This window comes from Chiloscyllium plagiosum, unplaced genomic scaffold (assembly GCF_037043375.1).
Source record: "Chiloscyllium plagiosum isolate Xiang-an unplaced genomic scaffold, Cpla_swu_hap1 HiC_scaffold_3, whole genome shotgun sequence".
NCBI lineage: Eukaryota > Metazoa > Chordata > Chondrichthyes > Orectolobiformes > Hemiscylliidae > Chiloscyllium > Chiloscyllium plagiosum.
In genome coordinates, this window is record NW_028270141.1 from 39,027,059 (window position 1) to 39,049,207 (window position 22,149).

Consider the following 22,149-nt stretch of genomic DNA (forward strand, 5'->3'; position numbering starts at 1 on the left):
CAATGTCTTTCATTTAATACTCCCATCCTACAAACCTTTCCAGGTGATATACCCTAATGATCTGTTCCTTGTCACTTCCATCTGTAACATTCCACTCAAAACATCCAAAGTAAAACCTTTATTTCTTTAATTCTTTTTTAATACATCCCAATTCCTCTAACCAGTCATTGGCTACATTGCCTTTGGCTGACCAGGATCTAAACTCTGGAATTGTCTACCTAAATCTCTTTGCCCTTCTATATATTAAGACACTCCTTAAAATCTAGCTCTGCAACCAAGCTATTTGTCCTTCTGTTTCCTCGAGCCTGAGCTCTTATTTTTTTTTCATTCCATTTTGATGAAGGGTTTTCAGATTCCCTTCTATGATTGTCATAGTATGAATGTCAGTGTTCTAAAAAAAATTTATAATGCTGTTCAGTTTGTGGAGGAAAATACTGAAACAAATTGTCCAAAGATGTTTCATTTCTGCTGAATCGAAATCCAACCGCTCAAATGACTCAACTTGTAATATTACATCAATCAATTTTATTGTGAGCTTGCCTCCAACAAAACGTTTCTCAGAATCCGGAAGAGGATTGGCCAGATGGTTGGAAATCGAAACAGTGCAGGCCGCTTTGTGGTTTTGTAAGAATGTCTCACTGAATTGAAGTCTTAATTAACCTTTTAGTTTCTGATTTTTATTTGCAATATTACATGACTCAGCAACATGCTCTAATCTTCCACAAACTCTGCCGGAAAAGCATTTTTTGGCAAACTCTGATTGCCTATCTAAATTGTGGCTTGGAGAAAGGTATAGAACCTGTATAGCCTGCAGCTGCTTAAACAATTATATGACAGTTTAATAAATTGTCTACCACGCCATCAAATACCATGGCAGAGCTGAAGCTACTTTGCATGACTCAGCAAATCTCTGCAGCAAGTACTTGTCAATATTTGATGGTCCCCCACATTTCCCTTGTCAGTCAGGGGAACTGTTTGGAGAGGAAGTTTCCTTATTTTATTCAAAGGTTTTGGAAGGTGACTAATTGAATATTGTTTGTACCCATGTAGAGCTGATGATTTGTCAAGTGATTTCAGTCTGCAAGGGATCCCAGTGCAGTCTCTTCATGGTGACCGGGAGCAATACGATCGAGAGCAGGCCCTGGAAGATTTTAAGGAAGGTACTGCAAAGGGGGATTTCTGTAACCAGTTTCTGGGGTAGTTCTTTATGAATTTTTAAAAATATGTGGATCATTTGAAAATTTGACCATTATGAGCTCTTCAACTGCTTGGCAACTTTTAGCTATTTCTCACTGTCTCTTGTACAGAGTTTCAGCGCAGAATCTCTTCCGCAGTCATCATGGAAACCAGGCATATGTGGTTGAGTGGGAGGAACAATTAAGATGATGGAGCATTGGCATGTGTCTAGAATTTAAATCACCTGACTTTATAGAACATAGAAAAATACAGCGCAGTACAGGCCCTTTGGCCCTCGATGTTGCGCCGATCCAAGCCCACCTAACCTACACTAGCCCACTATCCTCCAGACTTTCTATCACTAACCACCCCAGGCAGTAAATAACCTTTTTATTTCACCTTAATGTTTTCATGACTAATTTTTTTTCAAAACCATTCAAAGAAAATTACGCATTTTAGTGACCTAATTACTCTCCAGGGTAGTAAATATCACAAAACAAGCTGTTTTTATTTGAACAAAATGCATATTTGTGGTTGTGTCCCACTAGAAACTTCAGGACAACAGTTGATAACGCAATTTAACAAACAGTTTACGAGAGACTACAATCAGAAAGAGTTTGATAAGAATTCCAGAAGATAGCAAAAATATCAAATTGGAAGGGGCTGCTGGAATATTAAAGCATAGGAGCATATTAGCAATAGGGGAGTGTTTTTTTTAATCTGTTTGTGGGATATGACCCTTGTTAACTAGACCAGCATGTATTATCCATCCCTAAAGCCTGAGAGAAACTGGTGCTAAGCTGCCTTTTTGAACTGCTGCAGCCATTGGGGTATAGATACAACCATAGTGCTGCAGGGAGGGCTTTCCAGGATTTTAGAGAGAATAGGCTGGATGTTGTGTAACTTGGAGAGGAGCTTGCAGGTGTTTTGGATATTTCCCACTTACCAGCTGAAGCATGAATTTTGTGCAAGTCTTGCTGCATTTGGGCATGGAACTCTTTCAGTATCTGACAAATTGTAAGTGATGTTGAACATCTGTGCATTCATCAGGAAACCATAGAACCAGAGAACCCTGACAGTGTGGAAACAGGCCATTTGGTCCAACAAGTCCACTCTGATCCTCTGAAGAGTAATCCTCCCAGACCTATTCCCCAACTCTATTACTCTACATTTACCCCTGACTAGTGCATCTAACCCACACATCCCTGAACGCTATGGGCAGTCTAGCATGGCCAATTCACTTAACTTGCACATCTTTGGATTGTGGGAGGAAACCGAAGCACCCAGAGGAAACCTACACGGACACAGGAAGAATGTGCAGACTCCACACAGACAGTGGGTCGAGGCTTGAATCGAATCCAGGTCCCTGGTGCTGTGAGGCAGCAGTGCCAACCACTGGGCCGACATATCGTCCAAAGGATGGAGATCCTTCATTGCTGGATGGTATCAAACCAACAACCTTCTGATTAACAGCTGAAGTGCGACCCTGTTGTTCCATAGACTCTGGCACGTTTCCACTTTTGCCCTTGTGGCGGAGAGAAGGGAATTGATGAAGCAGCTAAAGATGTTTGAGCCTAGGATAGTCCCCTGAGGAACTCTAGTAGTACTGTATTGGGACTGATAATTAGCTTCCAACATTTACAATCATTTACCTTGGACTAGATATGATCGCAACAAATGAAGAGTTTACCCCTGCTCACACTTGCCTTTAGATTTACCAGGGCTTCATGATCAGTCAAATGTGGCCTTGATGTCAAGGTTGGTCACTCTCACCTCACCTATCTTCTGGTGTTCATGTTTAGACCATGGCTGTAATGAGGTCAGGGGTCAAGTGGGCCCTGGTCGATCCAAAATCGAGCGTAAGTAATCAGGCGATTTCTTTGCAAGGGATGTTTGATAGCATTATCAACAATGCCTCCATTCCTTTGATAGTCAAGATTAACCTGATGAGGCTTTAGTTGGTCAGTTTTGGCTTGTCCTGCTTTTTCTTTACAGATCATGGGCGGCACGGTGGCACAGTGGTTAGCACTGCTGCCTCACAGTGCCAGAGACCCGGGTTCAATTCCCGCCTCAGGCGACTGACTGTGTGGAGTTTGCACGTTCTCCCCGTGCCTGCGTGGGTTTCCTCCGGGTGCTCCGGTTTCCTCCCACAGTCCAAAGATGTGCAAGTCAGGTGAATTGGCCATGCTAAATTGCCCGTAGTGTTAGGTAAGGGGTAAATATAGGGATAATGTTTCCACACTGTAATGTAATCTAATCTAATCTAGTCAGTTTTCAGATTGTTGAGTAGATGTCAGTGTTGCTACTGTGTGTAGGAACCATTTGTTCCAATGGGGCACAACTAATTCTGAAGCATAAATTTTCAGTGCTATTATCAGAATGTTGTCAAGGCCCATAACCTTAGCAGTATACGGTGCCTTCAGCTGGCTCTTGATATCAAGTGGAGTCAATTAAACAGGTTTAAGATGAGCATCTGTGATGCTGGGGATTTCGGAAGGAGGCTGAGGTAGATCATCTATTCAGCACTGCTTGCTAAAGATTATTGTAAAGTCCTATAGCTTGAATTCTGCGTTGATGAGCTGGGCTCCCATATCTTTGAGAATAGGGGTGTCTGTGCAGCCTCTAGCTCCTGTTAGTTTGTTTAAATGTCCACTCCCATAAACATCTAGAAGTGACTGAGCTTTTTTTAAAAAATTATTTCTTGGAATGTAGATGCATGGTATTTATTACCTATTCTTAATTACCCACAGTGCAGTTAAAGAACAGCCCCATTGCTATGAGTCTACAGTCACATGTAGGTGACACCTGGGGGGGTTGGCACATTAAAACCCATCCTTTAGGGAAGGTAATGCCAGTCAACATGTTCACTATTAGATTAGTTTTTTATTCTACTATTTTGTTGAATTCAAATTTCACTGTCTGTCATGGGAATCGAACCACTGTCCCCAGAATATTAACTTGGAGTTCTGGATTATTAATCCAATGATATTGCTGCTTTGCAACTGTCTCCCAGAGCCACCACCTCACCTCCACACAGCTCCGATCTGATCGATTGGTTGTGGAATCCTTCCATCTATCACTTGCTCCTACCACTGCTTAACATGCAAACAGTCTGTGTAGTAGTTTCACCAGGTTGACACCTCACATTTAGGTATACCCGCTGCTGTTGCTAGCTTTCCCTCCACACTTTTCATTGAACTTGAACCCCAGGGTGAAAATGTAGTGAATGTTTTTGTCTGTGGTTCATGACTACAAGAAATAGGAGCAGGAGTAGTGTATGCAGCCCACAATGTTTAGCTTTTGTGTAATCCTCTTCATAATTTAACTTTTGGCATCCAGGTGTTTTTTTTTTGGCAAATCAATGTAGAACCATACCGGAAGTCAAGATAGGCCTGTCATCCTGTGAGATCTATTCTTAGCTATCCACATGTACCCAGAGAACCCCTGAATTGTCTTCCCACTCGAGCATGATTGCCTCTACTGCAGGCACTCCTCTTTCTCATCTACATGCTACCCCTCAGCAACGTCATCTGTAAACATGAGATTCCATGTGTGTATTGAGAACACTCAGCTGTATCCCATCCTTGATCTCTCCACTGCCTCTAAATTATCAAACTATCTTTCCGATATCCAATGTTATCAATGCCAGGAATGCCGTAGCTACTGTCTTTGGTCCTCACCACAAGCTCCCTGCTCTCAGGTGACTGTTCCTTTCCTTTGCCTGTTGAAGCTGAACCAACCTTTTTTCAATTATGCTTACTCACCCCTGTCTAGACCATGCCCCTGCTGAACATGATCCATCACCACCACTTCTTGTATCAAAACACTACTCTTTTAGTCCAGATTGTGAGTTGGTTAGTGAGTAGTCATCCTTGGTTCTCCAGCAGCCATCCTACCACATGATAGACTCAAAAAAAAAATTGAGTATTGACAATTGGTGTGGAATAAAAGTACCAAGATTTACAGACAAGGAATAGGGAGCTCAGCATACCACGTGAGCAATCCATTCTGCTTTGTTGCTTGGGGATTCAGCAGTCTGGGAGAATCCCAGTGTTCTGTCCTTCTCATCAATTCCATGAGAAAGATGATGAATTGCTGAAATCTCCTAAACAGTGTTGCCAGATTGAAAGGTGGACCGTGAACTGGTTAATGTCCATGCCAGCAGTGTCTTTTTTTTTATTGATAGTGTCATTCGCTGGACAAGCATTTATTGCCCATCCTTAATTGCCCAGAGGGCAGTTAAGAGTTAACCATATTGCTGTGGGTCTGGAGTCACATGTAGGCCAAATCAGATAAGGATGACAGATTTCCTTCCCTAAAGAGCATTTGTGATGGCTTTTCCCTAACTATCAGGTAATTCATGGTCATCATTAAACTCTTATTTCCAGACAATTATTGAATTCAAGTTCCATCATTTGCCATGGCGGGATTCAAACCTAGGATCCCGAAACATTACCTTGGGTCTCTGGATTAATTGTCTAGCAATAATACCAGTATGCCATTGTCTACCCCTGTAAAATGCGTTGAGGCTATGTTAGCAACATAAGAAATCGGAGCAGGGATTCAGCCCCTCAACCTCCCTCTGCTGTTCAATAAAAGTGTGGCCTTAACTCCTCTTTCATGCCAGTTCCTCATTGCACTCAACTGTACCATTTTTCAAAATCTATCTAGCTCCTCTTTAAATACTTTGTGATCTAGCCTTCAAGACCCTTTGTGTAGTGAATTGTAAACATTCAGTATCCTCTGAGGGGGAAAAAAAATCCATTGCATCGTTAAATCAGCTTTAAGTGACCCCTCCTTGAGCAATATGTCCCTTGGACCAAGACTCCCCCACTCATGGAAATGTGTTCACAACATCTATCCTGTGATTCTTCTAAATAGAGCCGTAGAGCTGTACAGACCCTTTGGTCAGCATGGACAAGTTGGACCAATATCCTAAATTAATCTAGTCTCATTTGCCAGCATTTGGCCCATATTCCTCTCAGCCCTACCTATTCATATGCCCATCCAGATGCCATTTATATGTTGTAATTGTACCAACTTCCACCACTTCCTTTGGAAGCTCATTCCATACGCACACCACCCTCTGCGTGAAAAAGCTGTCACTTTAGGTCCATTTTAAATCTTTCCTCTCTACCTTAAACTTATGCTCTCTAGTTCTAGACTCCCCTACTCCATGAAAGACCTTGCCAATTTACCCTATTCATGACCCTTGTGATGTTATGAACCTCTATAACATCACCTCTCCATCTCGGACCCTCCAGCCCACTCAGCCTTTGCCTATAGCTCAAACCCTCCAACCCTTGTAACATCCTTGTAAATCTTTTTCTGCACTCTTTCAAATATCACAACATCCCTCCTATAGCAGAGGGACCAGAGTTGAACACAGTATTCCAAAAGTGATCTAACCAATGTCCTGTACAACCTCAACATGACATCCCAATTCCTTTTCTCAAGCAATGAACCTGTTCAGCCGTTCTTAATAAGTCAACCACTTTCTCCCAGAATTCAACCGAGAATCTCTTTGCCTCCAATGCCAGTATATCCTTAACACCCTGAACAGTTTTAACAAGACTTTCCTCTTGTTGAATTCCAAACCACAATAAATAAAGGTCAAAATTCAGTTAGCTTTTTTAATTACTTGCTGCATGTAGAATCTTAGAATTTTGCTAAGTCTATTGAGTCTGCATTAACAAAAGCTACTCTAAATCTACACCATCGCTTGGCACGTTGCCTTGAATGTTATGACATTTCAAGTGCTCATCCAAGTACTTTTCCAAAGGTTGTGGTTTCCTGCCTCAACTATCCTCTCAGGCAGTACATTCCAGACAACCCCAGCCCCAGGAAAACATTTTCCTTAAATCTTCTCTAAATTGCCTGTGGGTTACCTTATCATTATGCCCCCTTGTATTGAACCTTCAGCTGCTTTCTGTCCACCCTGTGCTTACTCCTCATAATAGCATATACCTCAATATGGACCCCTCTCTGCCTTCTCTGATCTAAGGAAAACAACCCAAGTTTATCCAGCCTGTCTTCATAGCTATAGTACTCCACCCTAGGTAATATCCTGTTGAACCTCCTCTGCACCCACTCCAGTGCAATCACATTCTTCCTATAGTGTGGCAGCCACCAGCTGTGACATAAGTAAAGTTTTAAACTGCTGAAGATGGTCTCTCTGCTCATAATCTATGTCACGACTGATAAAGGCAAATGGAGTGTAATATGGGAAAATGCAAAGTTGTTCATTTTGAAAGGGAGAACAAAAGCACAGAATATTGTTTAAATGGAGAGAAACTGCAGAAAGCAGTACCAGAAAGCAACTTGGGGATTCTTGTGCACGAAACACAGAAAGCTAACACATAGGCGCAGCATGTAATCATAAAGGCTCATGCAATGTTGATATTTGTTTTTAGGTGGTTGAAGTTTAAGAGTTGGGAAGTCTAACTGCAACTCTACAAAAGTGCTAGTGAGACCACATCTGGAGTACTGTGAGCAGTTTTGATCCTTTTATTTGATAATTTCATTGGAGGCAGTTCAAAGAAGGCCGTCAAGGATGCTTCCTAGTGTGGAGGGATTGCCTTACAATGAAAAGGCTAAACTACTTGGGGCCTGACATATCGGAGTTCAGAAGAATGAGAGGTGATCTCAATGAAACATATAAGATTCTTAAGGGTCTTGACAAGTTGAATGCTGAGAGAGAGTTCCCCCTCTTGGAAGAGTCTAGCCTCAGAATGAAGGGGTGCCAATTTAAGACTGAAATGAATTTCTTTTGAGGGTTGAAAGTCTTTGGAATTCTTTGCCACAGGGAACTGTGGGGGACAGTCCTTGTGTATATTTAAGGCTGAGATAGATAGATTTTTGATCTGTAGGGCAATCGAGTGTTATGGGGAAGGGGCAGGAAAGTGGATGTGAAGAATGTTGGATCTTATTGAATGGCAGAGCAGGCTCGGGAAGCCACACTGCCTAGTCTTGTTCCTATTTTTTGTGGGTAAACGCAGGATTAGGGAGGCTAGATTCAGGGGTCACATTCACAGGGTCTGGAATAGGCTACTTAGGACTGATATAAGAAAAAATTTATTCACCAAGTGTGATGAACCTGTGGAATCCTCTGTTACAGAAAACAGCTTAGGCTAAAACATTGCATGTTTTCAAGGAAGTATTAACAGTAGTTTATAACACTAAAAGGATCAAAGGGTATGGGACGTGATGGAAACAGGGCACTGAGTTACATGTTCAGCCATGATCATTTTGAATGGCAGAGTGGGCTCAAAGGGCTGAATGGATTCCTTCTGCTCCTGTTTACTTTGTTTTTCATCTCTCCATTTAAACAATAGTCTACCTTTTGATTCTTCCTATCAAAATTCATGACTCCACATTGTAAACTCCATCTGCCTAGTTTTGCCCATTCACTCAACCTAACTATACCCCCTTGCAAATATCTTATATCCTCCTAGCAACATGTCCTCCTGTCTGTCTTCGTAGAGTCAACAAATTTGGACTCGTCACATTCTGCTCACGCCTCAAAATCATTAATATAAATTGTAAATGATTGTTACTCTGGGACTGATACCCCTGACACTCCACTAGTTACATCTTTCCAACCATCCATTCCATTTCTGCCTTTGTGGAATAATCTTTTATATGGAAACCTCTCGAATTCTTTCTAAAAATCTAAATACATCAAATCTATTGGTTTCTCTTTATCAACTCTGCTTGTTATACCCTCAAAGAACTCTATCAAATTTGTCAGACATGATTTCCTTTCCATGAGAATTGTGACAAACATGTCTAAATGTCCTACCATTTCTTCCTTTGATAGTAGTTTGTGGCAGTATTCCAATGACAGATGTAAAGCGAATTGTCTCTCTCCCTTCTTGAGAAGGGACAGTGTACTGCTGTTTTAATCCTCTGAATTCTGGAATATTTTGACCAATACCCCCATTATCTCTTCAGCCACTTCCTGTAAACCTCTTGATTGCAGGCCATCAGGTCATTCAATCCTATTAGTTTGTCAAATACTTTATCCCGCGTGATAGAGACGGTTACAAGACATTTCTTCCCATTAGCACCTTGTCTATCTGTTATTTTTGTAATGTTTACCATGAAGATTGATTCATATTATTGATTTAAATTATCTGCCATTTCCCTATTCCCCATTCTCAATACTTCAGTCACTTCCTTTTGGGAGTTCCATACTCACTTTAGATAGTCGTTTCATTTGATATTTCTTGACCCGTTTACTTCATAATCATTTGTTTTTCCTTTTTTATTAGCTTTTAGTTATGCATTAGTCATTCCGAAAAAGAAAAATCCTAATCCTCTGGCCTAACATTAGTTTTCACTACTTTTCATGTTTTAGTTTTCAGCTGAATACTATTATTAACAGCCTTTGTTATCAATGGGTAGTTCATCCTTCTCATCAAGTTCTTTTTTGATCAGAATAAATTTTACTGAGCATTATGAAATATCTGCTTAAACGTCTGCCACTGCTCACCCACTGACCTTCCCCTTGGTTTTATTTTCCCAGCTCAATTTAGACCACATTTTCTTCGTATCAATGTAATTGCTCTTATTTAATTGGAGGATACTGGTTTGATATGGAGTTGCTGACCCTTAAACTGAATTTGAAATTCTAGTAAGTTGTGATTGCTACCCAGACTATGAGCTCTCTTATTAATCCAACCTCATTACGCACTACTAGATCTAAAATAGCCTGTTCCCAGGTAGGTTCTGCAACATACAGCTCTAAGGATGAATCCCTGATGCGCTCAAGAAGTTCATCTTTCTTATTACCCTTGCCCATCTGATTTGTCATTACCTGGAAATAAGAATCACCCATAATAGTGGTGGAGTGCTTCTTACATGCCTCCTTTTTTAAAATCATATTTTTTGGGGACCTGTAGACAGTTTCCACCCATGATTTCTTCTCTTGACTCTTCCTTATTTCCACTCAAACTGATGGGTGAAATCATGACCTACTGTACCTACTGCACTGCTCATCACCACACTGATACCTTTAATGACATCGCTGTGTGGTCTGTGCCCCTATTCACAATGGGTGTAAGAACCTATTGGACAATGGCACTAATTGAGGCTCCTCGAAAGCTATGTTCTAGATTTCATATCTGTCTCACTCTCAGTCACATCTTTCTGTCCTTGACAACAAACCAAATTTGGTGTAATTAGTGAAGAGGTCTTACTGTCTCCTAAAACACAGTGTCAAAGTAAGTTTCCCCTGTGCCTGATGTGTCACCGTGTCTACAGTTTGGCTTCCAATTCATCAGCTCTGAGCTGAAGTCTCCTGAACAGCCAACACTTTCTGCAGATATGGTCTCCATGCACAGCATTCACTAGTCCCCACATGTTACAGCTACAATAAATCACCTGACTTGCCACCTCTATTCTATTAAAGTAATTGAATTGGATGTTAGAAATGAATTTCCTAACTGACTCTTCAGCTGTAATATTATCTCCTGATTTAAACCACTTGACCAATCAAAAGGAAAGGAACACCATCCAAATGCCTATCTATTTTCCTGTGATATCACGTTTCAGCTTTGACTGGTAGGGACAGGTTGAAGAGGCTCTCTCCTACTGGTTCTTATCTCCTGCTGCCTTTCTAACAAGATCCACTCTCCCAATCTGCTTCACAGTGATGATGATCTGCTGTTTACTCCTTTGTCTGCTTCATAGTTGTACTGACATGCGCATTCTTTCTAGCCCCAAAATAATCTACAAGTTGTTTCTGAATTTCAGAAATTTAGAAACTGAATTACAGTAGACTTAAAACTTAATGAGGAACAGTTGGGTTTACAAGAAGGATGCAAATGTTACTGTAGGCTTTGAAAATAAATGCAAACTTCTTTGCTCTCCAGGGAGAGTTCGGATTCTTATTGCTACTGATCTTGCATCTCGTGGACTGGATGTGCATGATATCACACATGTGTTCAACTTCGACTTTCCCCGCAACATAGAAGAGTATGTACACAGAATCGGGCGGACTGGCAGAGCAGGGTATGCACTGATCCTATTCTTTCATCTGTGACTGTCAATCTAAATTTCTACTGCCTCCCTGCTGTACATGTATTTACTTCACTTGCTAACCGTCTGTACTGTGTGTGCTGTATTGTTGGAGATGCTGCATGCTCAGATGAATGTAGAAGATCCTTGGGTACGATTTTGAAAAAAAGTGAGTTATCACTGATACCTTGGCTGTTTTTTTTTAAATACCTCCTTCAAAGTCACAATTAACAGAATATTTGTTTGTTGTTGTTTTAGATCAAATTGGTTTCCGGGCTCCCTATGCACCAACAGTGACATTTTAAAAATACTTGTTGGATGTAAAGAACTTTTGGAATGTTCTATCAGCATGAACAATGCTTTATAAATACAAGTCTTCATCACTTTTTCATGCTTTTCACACTTGTGTCAGAGGTGGCATCTCTCTCATTATCCCCTTTCTGTTCTGTAAATGTTAGCCATATAGTTGCAGGAAGCATTCATCTGCCTGTCTCACTGTTGCCCTTTTGCAATTGTATGCCATGAAAGGACACCTTTCACCTGCTCTGTTTTAAGGGATAAATACTGGCCAGAGGGTAAAACCCCTGCACTTCCTAAAAATTGATAAGGTAGAAAACCCTTCTCCAATTGCAATGTGGTAAACCTGTACATAGCTTTAATAACATTCACTGAGTATGCATTTAACTGTCTGTCACAAAGACAACACACCTTCCATGGTGCTAATTGCCAGCATTGTTCATTTTTTAAAGTATTATTATTGATCCCTATCACAATGATGGGGTATTTTCAAGTTGACTAATTCTCCAAATGTGAAAATGTCAGAAAATCCATGGAGAATTCTAAAATTATCTCATTGATTTATCACTTTTTACTTTGGTTGCTGTCAGAGGCCAGTGAAGGCTCAAGTATGTCAGGAGTGATGTACCAGTAACAGTATCTGACGGATGCCCTCCTGCATGTTCCTGACACCAAACAAAGGGACCCTGTTACTGAATTTGCAACTGCCTTAGACTCTATTTGCCACATCACTGCTCTTAATTCCCTCCATGCATTCTAATTGATCACCTTGGTAAGATTTGTAAATATAGGCAGTTTTGAAATTGCTCATCTTCAAATCATTGTAATAATAAGAAGGGTAACACTGACTTGTGTTGGCATTTGCTGACCAGCATCTCCCAATCTTTCCCATGATATTTTTCCATTAGTTCATTCTCTTTCATTCTGCCATCCTTCTTTCAGTTAGTGGTGGTGTGTCAGTCATACAATGGCAGTAACAATGGGTGCTTCTGAAGCCAATGTCTTTCATTTCCCTTCACCCCCAATTCCCCCTCCCCAAGTACCTGTTTGTTTTAGATTTTTTAGATTACTTACGGTGTGGAAACAGGCCCTTCGGCCCAACAAGTCCACACCGACCCTCCGAAGAGCAACCCACCCAGACCCATTCCCCTATATTTACCCCTTCACCTAACACTACGGGCAATTTAGCATGGCCAGTTCACCTAACCTGCACATCTTTGGACTGTGGGAGGAAACCGGAGCACCCGGAGGAAAGCCACGCAGACACGGGGAGAATGTGCAAACTTCACACACACAGTTGCCCAGGGTGGGAATTGAACCTGGGTCTCTGGCGCTGTGAGGCAGCAGCGCTAACCACTGTGCCACTTTTTTTTCCTTTTTTATGATTTCATCCACCCCTTGTATGTGAGATTGAAGAAGTTCAACCTCGAGTCTTCCTGACTGTGTTTCATTGTGTTGTGCTGAGTGGAATTTTTTTCTCTCCCTCTCGTTCACGTCACCATTTTCTGGCAGAACTGTTGTTTCGAAACAGCTTTTCTCAAACAATTAGTCATAGGGTTGGCAGAAATGGAGTAGTTTCTCTTGACTAAGTGATTGCAAGAGTCCAAAAGATTTTTGAAATAATTACTGATTAGTGTACATGGTCACTTTTTTTTGCTGAAGCTGCTAGCTAATGCAATAGAAAAATAAAAAACAACTACAACAGGAAGTATGTGGATCTAATTCGAAAAACTTCTGGGTTTTTATATATCCTGTCAGGTTGGTAGTTTTGTGGCCTTATTGATTTCTTTAATGTGCTTTGGATTTGCAATATGATGGATTTTCCAGTTTTTTAAAAAAAAATTGCGAATGATTTTTGTGAAACAGGGTTATTAGTTTTAACACGTCAGTCTTGGAAAAAGTGTTTGTAAAAATCAAGGGTGTGTTTTATTCAAGTGGGTGATCCAGATTGTGAGAGAGTTATCTCTTGGGACGTTACGTTACCAGAAGTCTTTGAAGTTTTCTTTGTTCCCTTTTGCTTGTCATAGTTATTGATTTGTGTACACCATTCTCTGCTTGATAACTTAATAGATTCCCTTGAAGGAACTATACTAGAACACGTTGGTGTTTTGCAAAACAGTTAAGCATTCAAAAGCTCAGATGGCTCAATAAATCCTAAACACACACTTTGAAATAAATAAACATAATTTGAATTTGGTACGTTCCAGTCTGTGGTGTTCATGTAATCCAAGAGAGTTTCTTTTGTTTAAAAACAAGCTTCAGGTTAGGAACCCATTTTGCTCACCTTGAATTTGAATTGAGGATTGTGCTGAAGTGTTAGACTGTAATGCAAGCTGCACCGCACAAGATTTTATCGTGGGCGAAAATGTATAAAAGTGATCGTACAGCAAAGTTAAAAATCACACAACACCAGGTTATATAGTCCAACAGGTTTAATTGGAAGCACACTAGCTTTCAGAGCGTCGCTCCTTCATCAGGTGATAGTGGAGGAGTTGTATGATTTTTAACTTTGTACACCCCAGTCCAACACCGGCATCTCCAAATCATCATAGAGCAAGGTTTGGATATCTTTAACTCCATAGAATAAAACTTCAAGTGAATTTGACTATGGTACTAAATGTCGATTTCCTGCTCCTTGGATGCTGCCTGACCTGCTGCGCTGTTCCAGCAACACACTTTCAACTCATGAAATCATCCCCACTTGATAGTATTTTTTTTAATAAGTATGAAATTCAACAATATTCCATTGATGTGGTTTCACCACACCATATATTCCTTGAACTTTCCGTTCTTTGTCTCCATTTTGGTTGCATCACAAATGATGGCGCATTCTTCGTTTTAAAAAGAAGTCCTCCTGTTTACCTGTACATAAACATGAAACACTATTGTTCTCTTTTTGAAGACAGACAATAAACAAATGCCATATAGTGGAGTCAAGGAGAAAAGTTTTTGGTGTCCCATCTTATGCAGCCACAAGAACTCAACCAAGTTGTGGGTGACTTTTGGATGCAAAAGGAGGTTAAAATGGGACTATTTTTCCATTGTTTTGAGGGCACGTTGATTTTTTTTAACATCTTGTGCCGCTTATATCTGTTCTAAGATTTTATTTTTCAGCAGCATATTTCACAGTGGATGTTGACTGTTTTGTTCAATTCCATTTTGTCTGATGACTTACATTGAGTTGAGTGGTTGGTTGCAAAGTGATTTTGAAATCCAAGTTTCAATGAAGTGAGTCTTCATGTTCATGAATTTATACTACTGCCTGGGAATGGAACTGTTTTCAGTCTAGGTAGCATCAGTGCCAACTGTTATGTGATCAGACTAAATAGATATAGTAAAATGGCTTTTTAAGGTCAGATTATGAGCTTCTCTACATGTTTCAGAACTAAATTGAGATTTCCATATTGAAAATATTTTCATGTAATTTCCATTTGTTTATATTGAATGTTGTAAAGTTTATTTGTGAAGCACCTGGGGATTTTTCTTTTTTTTTCCTAATCAGACGTTAGTACACATCTATGAACAGGTAGGACTTGAACCCAGGCCTCCTGGCTATATAAGTGCAAAGTAATGCGGGTTTGCTACTACTATTTGTGTTGAATAACCACAAATATTATGCTACTAAAAACAGAAATAACCTCTAAACAGCGATCTGTTTAAATTATAAACAAAAGCATGCTTCAGAAGAAAGCGAGCGCTGCAGATGCTGGAGATCAGAGTCGAGACTATAGTGCTGGAAAAGCACAGCAGGTCAGGCAGCATCCAAGGAGCAGGAGAATCAATATTTTGGGCATAAGCCCTTCATCAGGAATGAGGCTTGTGGGTCGGGGTTGAGAGGTAAATGGGAGGGGGTGGGGTTTGGGGGAAGGTAGCTGAGAAATTGATAGGTGGTTGAAGGTGAGGGAGAAGGTGATAAGTCAGAGGGGGGGAGTGATGGACCGGTCTGGAGGGCACTGTTGAGTTGGAAGCTTCAGACTGGGATAATACAGGAGGAGGAGAAGTGAGGAGACTGTTGAGGTCCGCATTTGTCCTGTGTGGTTGCAGGGTCCGGAGGCGGAATATCAGGCATTCCTCCTCCAGGTGTTGGGTGGTAAGGGTTTGGCCGTGGAGGAGGCCCGGGACCTGCATGTCCATGATGGAGTGGGAGGGGGAATTGAAGAGTTCAGTCACGGGACTGTGGGGTTGATGGGTGCGGGTGTCCCGGAGGTGTTCTCTGGGACAATCTGCGGGAGGGTGTTCTGTCTCGCCGATGTGGAGGAGACCACACCAGGTGCGGTGGGGATTCAGTGGACAGCATTGGTAGAGGTACAGGTAAATTTCTGGCTGGTGTGGGGAGGGGGGGTCCCTTGGGGTCTTGGATGGGGGTGGGGGCGTGGTGTGCACGCAGGTTTTGCGCTTCCTGTGGTGGCAGGGAGGGGTGCCGGGGGTGGGGTGTGGGCAGGTGGGGGGTGTGCGGACATGATGGGGGAGTCGTGGAGGGAATGGTCTTTTTGGGGGGAAGTGTGTCTGTAATGGTGGGGTCCGTTTGGGGGTGATGGAAGTGCGGAGGATGATGAGTAGTGTGTGGAGGTTTGTGGGGTGGAAGGTGAGGACCAGGGGTTTTGGTCCTTGTGTTGGGAGGGATGGGGTTCAAGGGCGGTGGTGTGTGGGGTAGAGGAGGGCGCTGGAGGACATCGTCGGATGCGTGTGGTGGGGGGGGGGAGGTTGCGATTGTGGAAGAGGGAGGCCGCCTGGAACATTTTGAGGTGGAGTTGGTCGTCCTGGGATTGGATGTGAAGGAGTTGGGAATGGGGGGGTGGTGTTTTTACAGGAGGTGGGCTGGGAGGAGGTGCAGTCTAGGTAGCTGTTGGAGTCGGTGAGCTTGTGGTGTATAACTCTGGTTAGTCGGTTGCCAGATACAGTGAGGGAGAGGTCCGGGGGTGGGGTGGAGGGGGAGGTTTCCGAGATGATCTGGGTGGGTTTGAGATCTGGGTGGAGGGTGTTGGTCAGGTTGATGGGCTGTTCAGCCTCCTCGTGGGAGCACGAGGAAGCAGATGCTGGCAGGATCCCAAACTCCCCTCTGCATCAGCAGCCACAGTCAGTGCTCAGACTGCCTCGACAAAGCAGAGGCTGTTGGGAACCCAAACTCTCATGCACCACAAGTGCAGGCTGCCAACCTTCGCCACGACCAAAGTCTTGAAGAGGTAAGTAGAACAGGAGAAAAAAGAAACTATAAGAAAAGTGGATAAGCCCCAGGAAGTTATTCAAATTTTGCTATAAAATATCTAAACATCTCTTTTTGCTCAAACTTCTTTCTTGAAATTTAGGTCATAGCTCTTCTATTCCTGTTTTCATCTCCCTATCAAGGTTGCAATAAATAACAGGTTCAGGATCCTTTGTAGTGGCATACAGTTAAACACTTGCAATTATCTTTTGTGTTTAAATTCTTTCCACCAACATTAATGTTATTCCCTACAAGGCATTATGATCCGACTGGTTCATGTGACAGTTGCTTGTTATTTGTTACATGAAAATTCCTGTTTTCATGTCACTGTCTATTCATCTTTTATTTACATATCTTTTTTATATCATGGCTCATATGAAAATTTCTTGATTAGAGAAAGGATGGAGTAAAGTCATCCATTTTGTTGATTTGGTACTAAGTGTGAGTATCAGAATTTGATGTTTGGCTAAGAGCTACAAGTTGTTTTTGTTGACTGTTCTGGAGAGGAAGTGACTGACTATTGTGAAGTCAAGTTAGAATATTGCAGCTGAAATACTGAACTGCATTTTGTTAAGAACTTTTTGTGAGCTTGCAAGCTGATATGCATCTGTTTTGAGATGTTGACGTATTTTGAATGGCAATTATCCAATGTTTGGTTAATTGTCAAATTTTGAATCTTTATCCCATGCTTGGCTTATATTACATTGTGAAATCATAGAAAATGTTTTAACTTGTTAGTTTATTTTTACCATGTGATTGTCCATTATATAATATCTATGTATTTGCCAAGTCTTGCGGGTGTTAGCTTTCAAATATGGGGGAATGGCATCTGATCAACTCGTAGTACTAATATTGATGAAACCTGTTCTTTATTTAATTAAACCATCCTTACAAGATAGTTTTTGTGAGCAGTTTCTCAAACATTTTTTTTGAAACTGAAGACTTTAACCTGTAATGACAAATAAAATTCGTCATCTATAATAATTTTCTGATCAGCCTGTTCTAACATGTTATGATGCACCTCTGCAGCACAGGGGACTTGAACCCAGGCCTTCTGGCCCAGAGGTAGGGACTCTACTATTGCACCACAAATGGTTGTGTGCGAGGGAAATAGGCCATTTAGGTACTTAAAGCCTGTTCAGTTGTTCACTTCAATCATGGCTGTTTGTGCTTTGCTCCATGTTCCTTGAAGCCTTTACCTTACAAAAGGCTGTGTATTGCTTAATTGAACTTTTCAATTGGTCATGCTCATAAAATCATTGTCATTCGCTGTATCCACAAAGACTGCCGCAAAGAACCAGACTATTCATCTCAACTAGCCTGTTGTAAGCTGGAGTTATAGATAACTATATATTTCCAATTCCTTTCCAATGCATGGCTCACCAGGAATTTCTCCCACTCTTAATGACCTACCATTGACATTTATTAAAAGCATTTGCAAGTTGTTTGGCCAGTTTAGGAAATGGACCTTCCTTGGGTATCAAGTGCTGGAATGGGACTTGAACCTGGAACTTTGATTCAGAGTCAAGAACAGAATCAGCTCCATTCACAGTTTTGTACAACAAAGTTTAAACAAATCAGCATCTTTTCCATCTCGGGTACAGCTGTAACCTATCCTTATGTTAGTAGAACAATTGCTTTACAATTGCTTTATGCCACACATGGTCCAGAGGGTTGTCAGTGTAGAAAACCCCACCCCCAAAATATATTGTCCCCTTTGAGTGGGAGACTGAATAGTTGGCTTTCTCCTGTTTCATTGATTATGCCAGTAGCAGGCAAGTTGTAACTTGTTTGTAAGTGTACAGTTTGCTTCTTTGTCAGTTTAATGCAGTTCACCAGGACACTGAGGATTTATTGTTAACATATTGTGTTCTGTTACAGTCGTGTGGGATCCGCAATAACCCTCATAACGAGGAATGATTGGAGATTTGCTGCAGAATTGATTGCAATTCTTGAACGAGCATATCAGGTGTGTTTCTGCAGTTCTTGTCGTACCTCATATTAGTATTTCACTTGTTAGCTCTAGTCTAACATCTCAGCCCAAGGAAAAGTGTAGATACTGCAATTGGATGAAAGTTAACTGAGAAATGGGGCTTAAATGATTCATAACTTAAAGACTGGGAACATTCAAAGAGGGATTTCTGTTGTGGGCCTCCTGGCTTGAGCTTGAGAACGTCTCCTGTATCCAAGCCTTTGTGAAATGAACTTGCGGAAAAACCTTCAGATGTAATTCCCTGGTTTCCCTGGAGCGTCGGAGGCTGAGGGGTGACCTTATAGAGGTTTACAAAATTATAAGGGGCATGGATAGGATAAATAGACAAAGTCTTTTCCCTGGGGTCGGGGAGTCCAGAACGAGAAGGCATAGGTTTAGGGTGAGAGGGGAAAGATCTAAAAGAGACCTAAGGGGCAACTGTTTCACGCAGAGGATGGAATAAGCTGCCAGAGGATGTGGTGGAGGCTGGTACAATTGCAACATTTAAGAGGCGTTTGGATGGGTATATGAATAGGAAGGGTTTGGAGGGATATGGGCCAGGTGCTGGCAGGTGGGACTAGATTGGGTTGGGATATCTGGTCGGCATGGACGAGTTGGACTGAAGGGTCTGTTTCCATGCTGTACATCTCTATGACTCTATAAGTGAAAACATGCCTCAAATTAATGACGTGGTGCCAATATAAAATAACCTAGCTGTGTTCAAACAAGATGACCTGAACTGAACGGATCCAGTGTATTCGGATATTCTTGGACTTCGGCACAGAGCTTTTGGGGCTTCTTCAGAAAGGGCTGAAGAGTGATGTCTTTAAAGTTATGGAAAGAATTGATGGCTCAGTGGTTAGCACTGCTGCCTCACAGCGCCTGGGACCCGGGTTCAATTCTTGCCTTGGGCAACTATCTGTGTGGAATTTGCACATTTTCCTGTGTCTGCATGGGTTTCGTCCGGGTGCTCCAGTTTCCTCCCACAGTCCAAAAGATGTGCAGGTTAGGTAAATTGGCCATGCTAAATTGCCCATAGTGTCAGGTATAGGGGAATGGGTCTGGGTGGGTTGCTCTTCCGAGGTTCGGTGTGGACTTGTTGGGCTGAAACGCCTGTTTCTACACTGTAGGGAATCTAATCTAATCGGTTATATTTTGATTCCCAGTTTAGAAATTAAAAAGTGTATGTAAGGCAGTTATTAACAGATAAAACAAGATATTCAAAACAAAGGTCTTCACCCAGAGAGTGGTAAGAATGTGGAACTCGTTTCAGGGAGTGGTTGAGTGAATGGCATAGATTTAAGGGAAAGCTGGTCATATGTCTATGAGGAAGGAAGACACAGAAAGATATATTGATGGGGTTAAATGAAGCAAAACAAGAGGAAGCTTGAGTATGGAGCATGAACTAGTTGAACAGAATGTTTCTGTCGTGTAATTTCTGTTATTTTATTTCCATCTATCCTCTGTATAGACAAGGTGTGAGGCTGTTTTGTAGGTTCAACTGTATAGCTGAATTCAATTGCAGTAACTGTGGGCTTTTCATGTGCAGCCTGTTCCTGAAGAACTTCTGACAATGGCAAAAAGATTTGAGCAAAACAAAATGAAGAAGGAATATGAGCGGGAGGTTGCAGCCTCCCATGGTGAAGGCCGTAGCGGTCGCGGGCAAGGCAGAAGAGGTTGGAATAAAGTAAGATCCAAAAACATTCTCTCAATTTAATCTTTACTGCATGAAATTGTGTCTGTGGTGGGTAATAAACCTGGACATTCTTGATCATGCTCTTCCTTGATTTTGATCAGCAACTAAATTACTTCAGTAAAATTGGTGATAGATCCAATAGTGATGCTTACATTTGGGGAGGAAAGCAACATGATAATCTGAAGGATATGAAACAGGTATTTAAAGATCAAGTCATCTCTGCAGAGAAAACACACTCAGCAGTGGAATTGGCAACATTAAGAAATGAGGACAGATGAAAACTGAGCAGTGTTGGTGAAATTTTGATGCTAATGACAGAACCGAAGAAAACATTATGTTTCCTGTCCAGGTTTAATACTACAAGCCATACTTGCATTCTCTCAGTCCTCTGAGGTCATATTAAAGTTTTTGAAGCCATAGCTTGTTGGGTTTCAATCCCAGAGTCAGGTTATTCACACAGGCCATTGATGGGCAATCACAAGCAGAGCTGAATTGTTACATTTGTAATTGCGGTTTTCATTTGTACCCCTTAATCTGCTCCGGAAACTGTGAATCAACATTGTCCTCCCAGAAAGCTAATAGGGAACAGCACATCCCTCATTGCAGCCTCATTCCCTCTCCCCAGTTCAAAATGGGTTTATAAAATACCTTTTATAAATGTTTCTGGCTGTATGTTGCCGCAGGCATTGGTTGTGCTGAATGATCAGACCAACCTTCAGCCAGTGGTTCTGCGAAGTTTTCAACCTCAGCCTGTTGGAGCGCTGGTAGGTGGCCACCAGGTTGCATTGGGCAAGGTTTAGACTGAGCTCAAACAGTGAAAGAGATGTTAAAGGTAAACATCAATGTGGATGGTTTTCATTTAAATAAACAATATATTAATGAAAACCATGAGATTAAATTAAGAGTGTTAGTTTGTAATCATACAGCCAACCAGCTGGCTAATTTACTAATTTATATCTTTGCAGAGAAACTGAAACAACGATATCTGCTGCTTGTTGTCTTGTAGCAGTGAAATCAAACCTGATTTATACACCGCAGCAAAGTTAAATTACTGCACAGGCTCAATTCCAAGACACGTGAGCACTGCACTTTACTGCATCCTTCGCTTTTGGAAAATTTAAAACATGTTTTGTGAACAATTGCTTTTTTTTTTCTTTATATAAACAGAATGTTATTTTCAGCTGATGGGGGCCTAGTATGGAAGGAATGAATGAAGTTCCATATGGTTGCTGGGATAGCAGCAGTGTGCGATGTTCCTAGATGTTGATGTCTAACATTCTGTGTATTCCACTGTATTTTATTGGAAGATGAATAAACACAGCTAGTTCCAGTTTTAAATGTCCCTATTGTTATATGTGCCTTGCCTGAAACTCCTGACCAGTCTTGTATGAAGGATTTGGTGTTCATTGTTCCCTTGGTATACACCATGGCAATTAATTTTAAACGAGCAATTTTTTAAATATGACATTATGGAGTAAAGTTTGGAGGTAAGTATGCTAGTGTTCACTGTGGTAAAAACAAGGATGCAGATGCTGGAAACCAGAGTCTAGATTAGAGTGGTGCTGGAAAAGCACAGCAGGTCAGGCAGCATCCGAGAAGCAGGAAAATCGACGTTTCGGGCAAAAGCCCTTCAGCAGGAATAGAGGCAGGGTGCCTGCAGAGTGGAGAGATAAATGAGGGTGGGGGTGGGGAGAAAGTAGCATAGAGTACAATAGGTGAATGGGGGTGGGGATGGAGGTGATAGGTCAGAGAGGAGGGTGGAGTGGATAGGTGGAAAGGAAGATA

At 41.5% G+C, this 22,149-nt stretch overlaps 1 protein-coding gene across 1 annotated transcript in view; it reads left to right on the plus strand.

Moving 5' to 3' along the window:
• ddx43 (DEAD (Asp-Glu-Ala-Asp) box polypeptide 43) overlaps positions 1-21,694 on the plus strand; it is a 95,924-nt gene extending 74,230 nt beyond the window's left edge. Inside the window, exons 13-17 of the mRNA XM_043680581.2 lie at positions 1,051-1,160; positions 11,052-11,190; positions 18,578-18,665; positions 20,218-20,355; positions 21,330-21,694. Of these exons, the coding sequence (XP_043536516.2) occupies positions 1,051-1,160; positions 11,052-11,190; positions 18,578-18,665; positions 20,218-20,355; positions 21,330-21,338 (484 nt within the window). The 3' untranslated portion in view covers positions 21,339-21,694. The remainder of the gene's footprint in view (positions 1-1,050; positions 1,161-11,051; positions 11,191-18,577; positions 18,666-20,217; positions 20,356-21,329) is intronic.
• Positions 21,695-22,149: the final 455 nt, after the last annotated feature.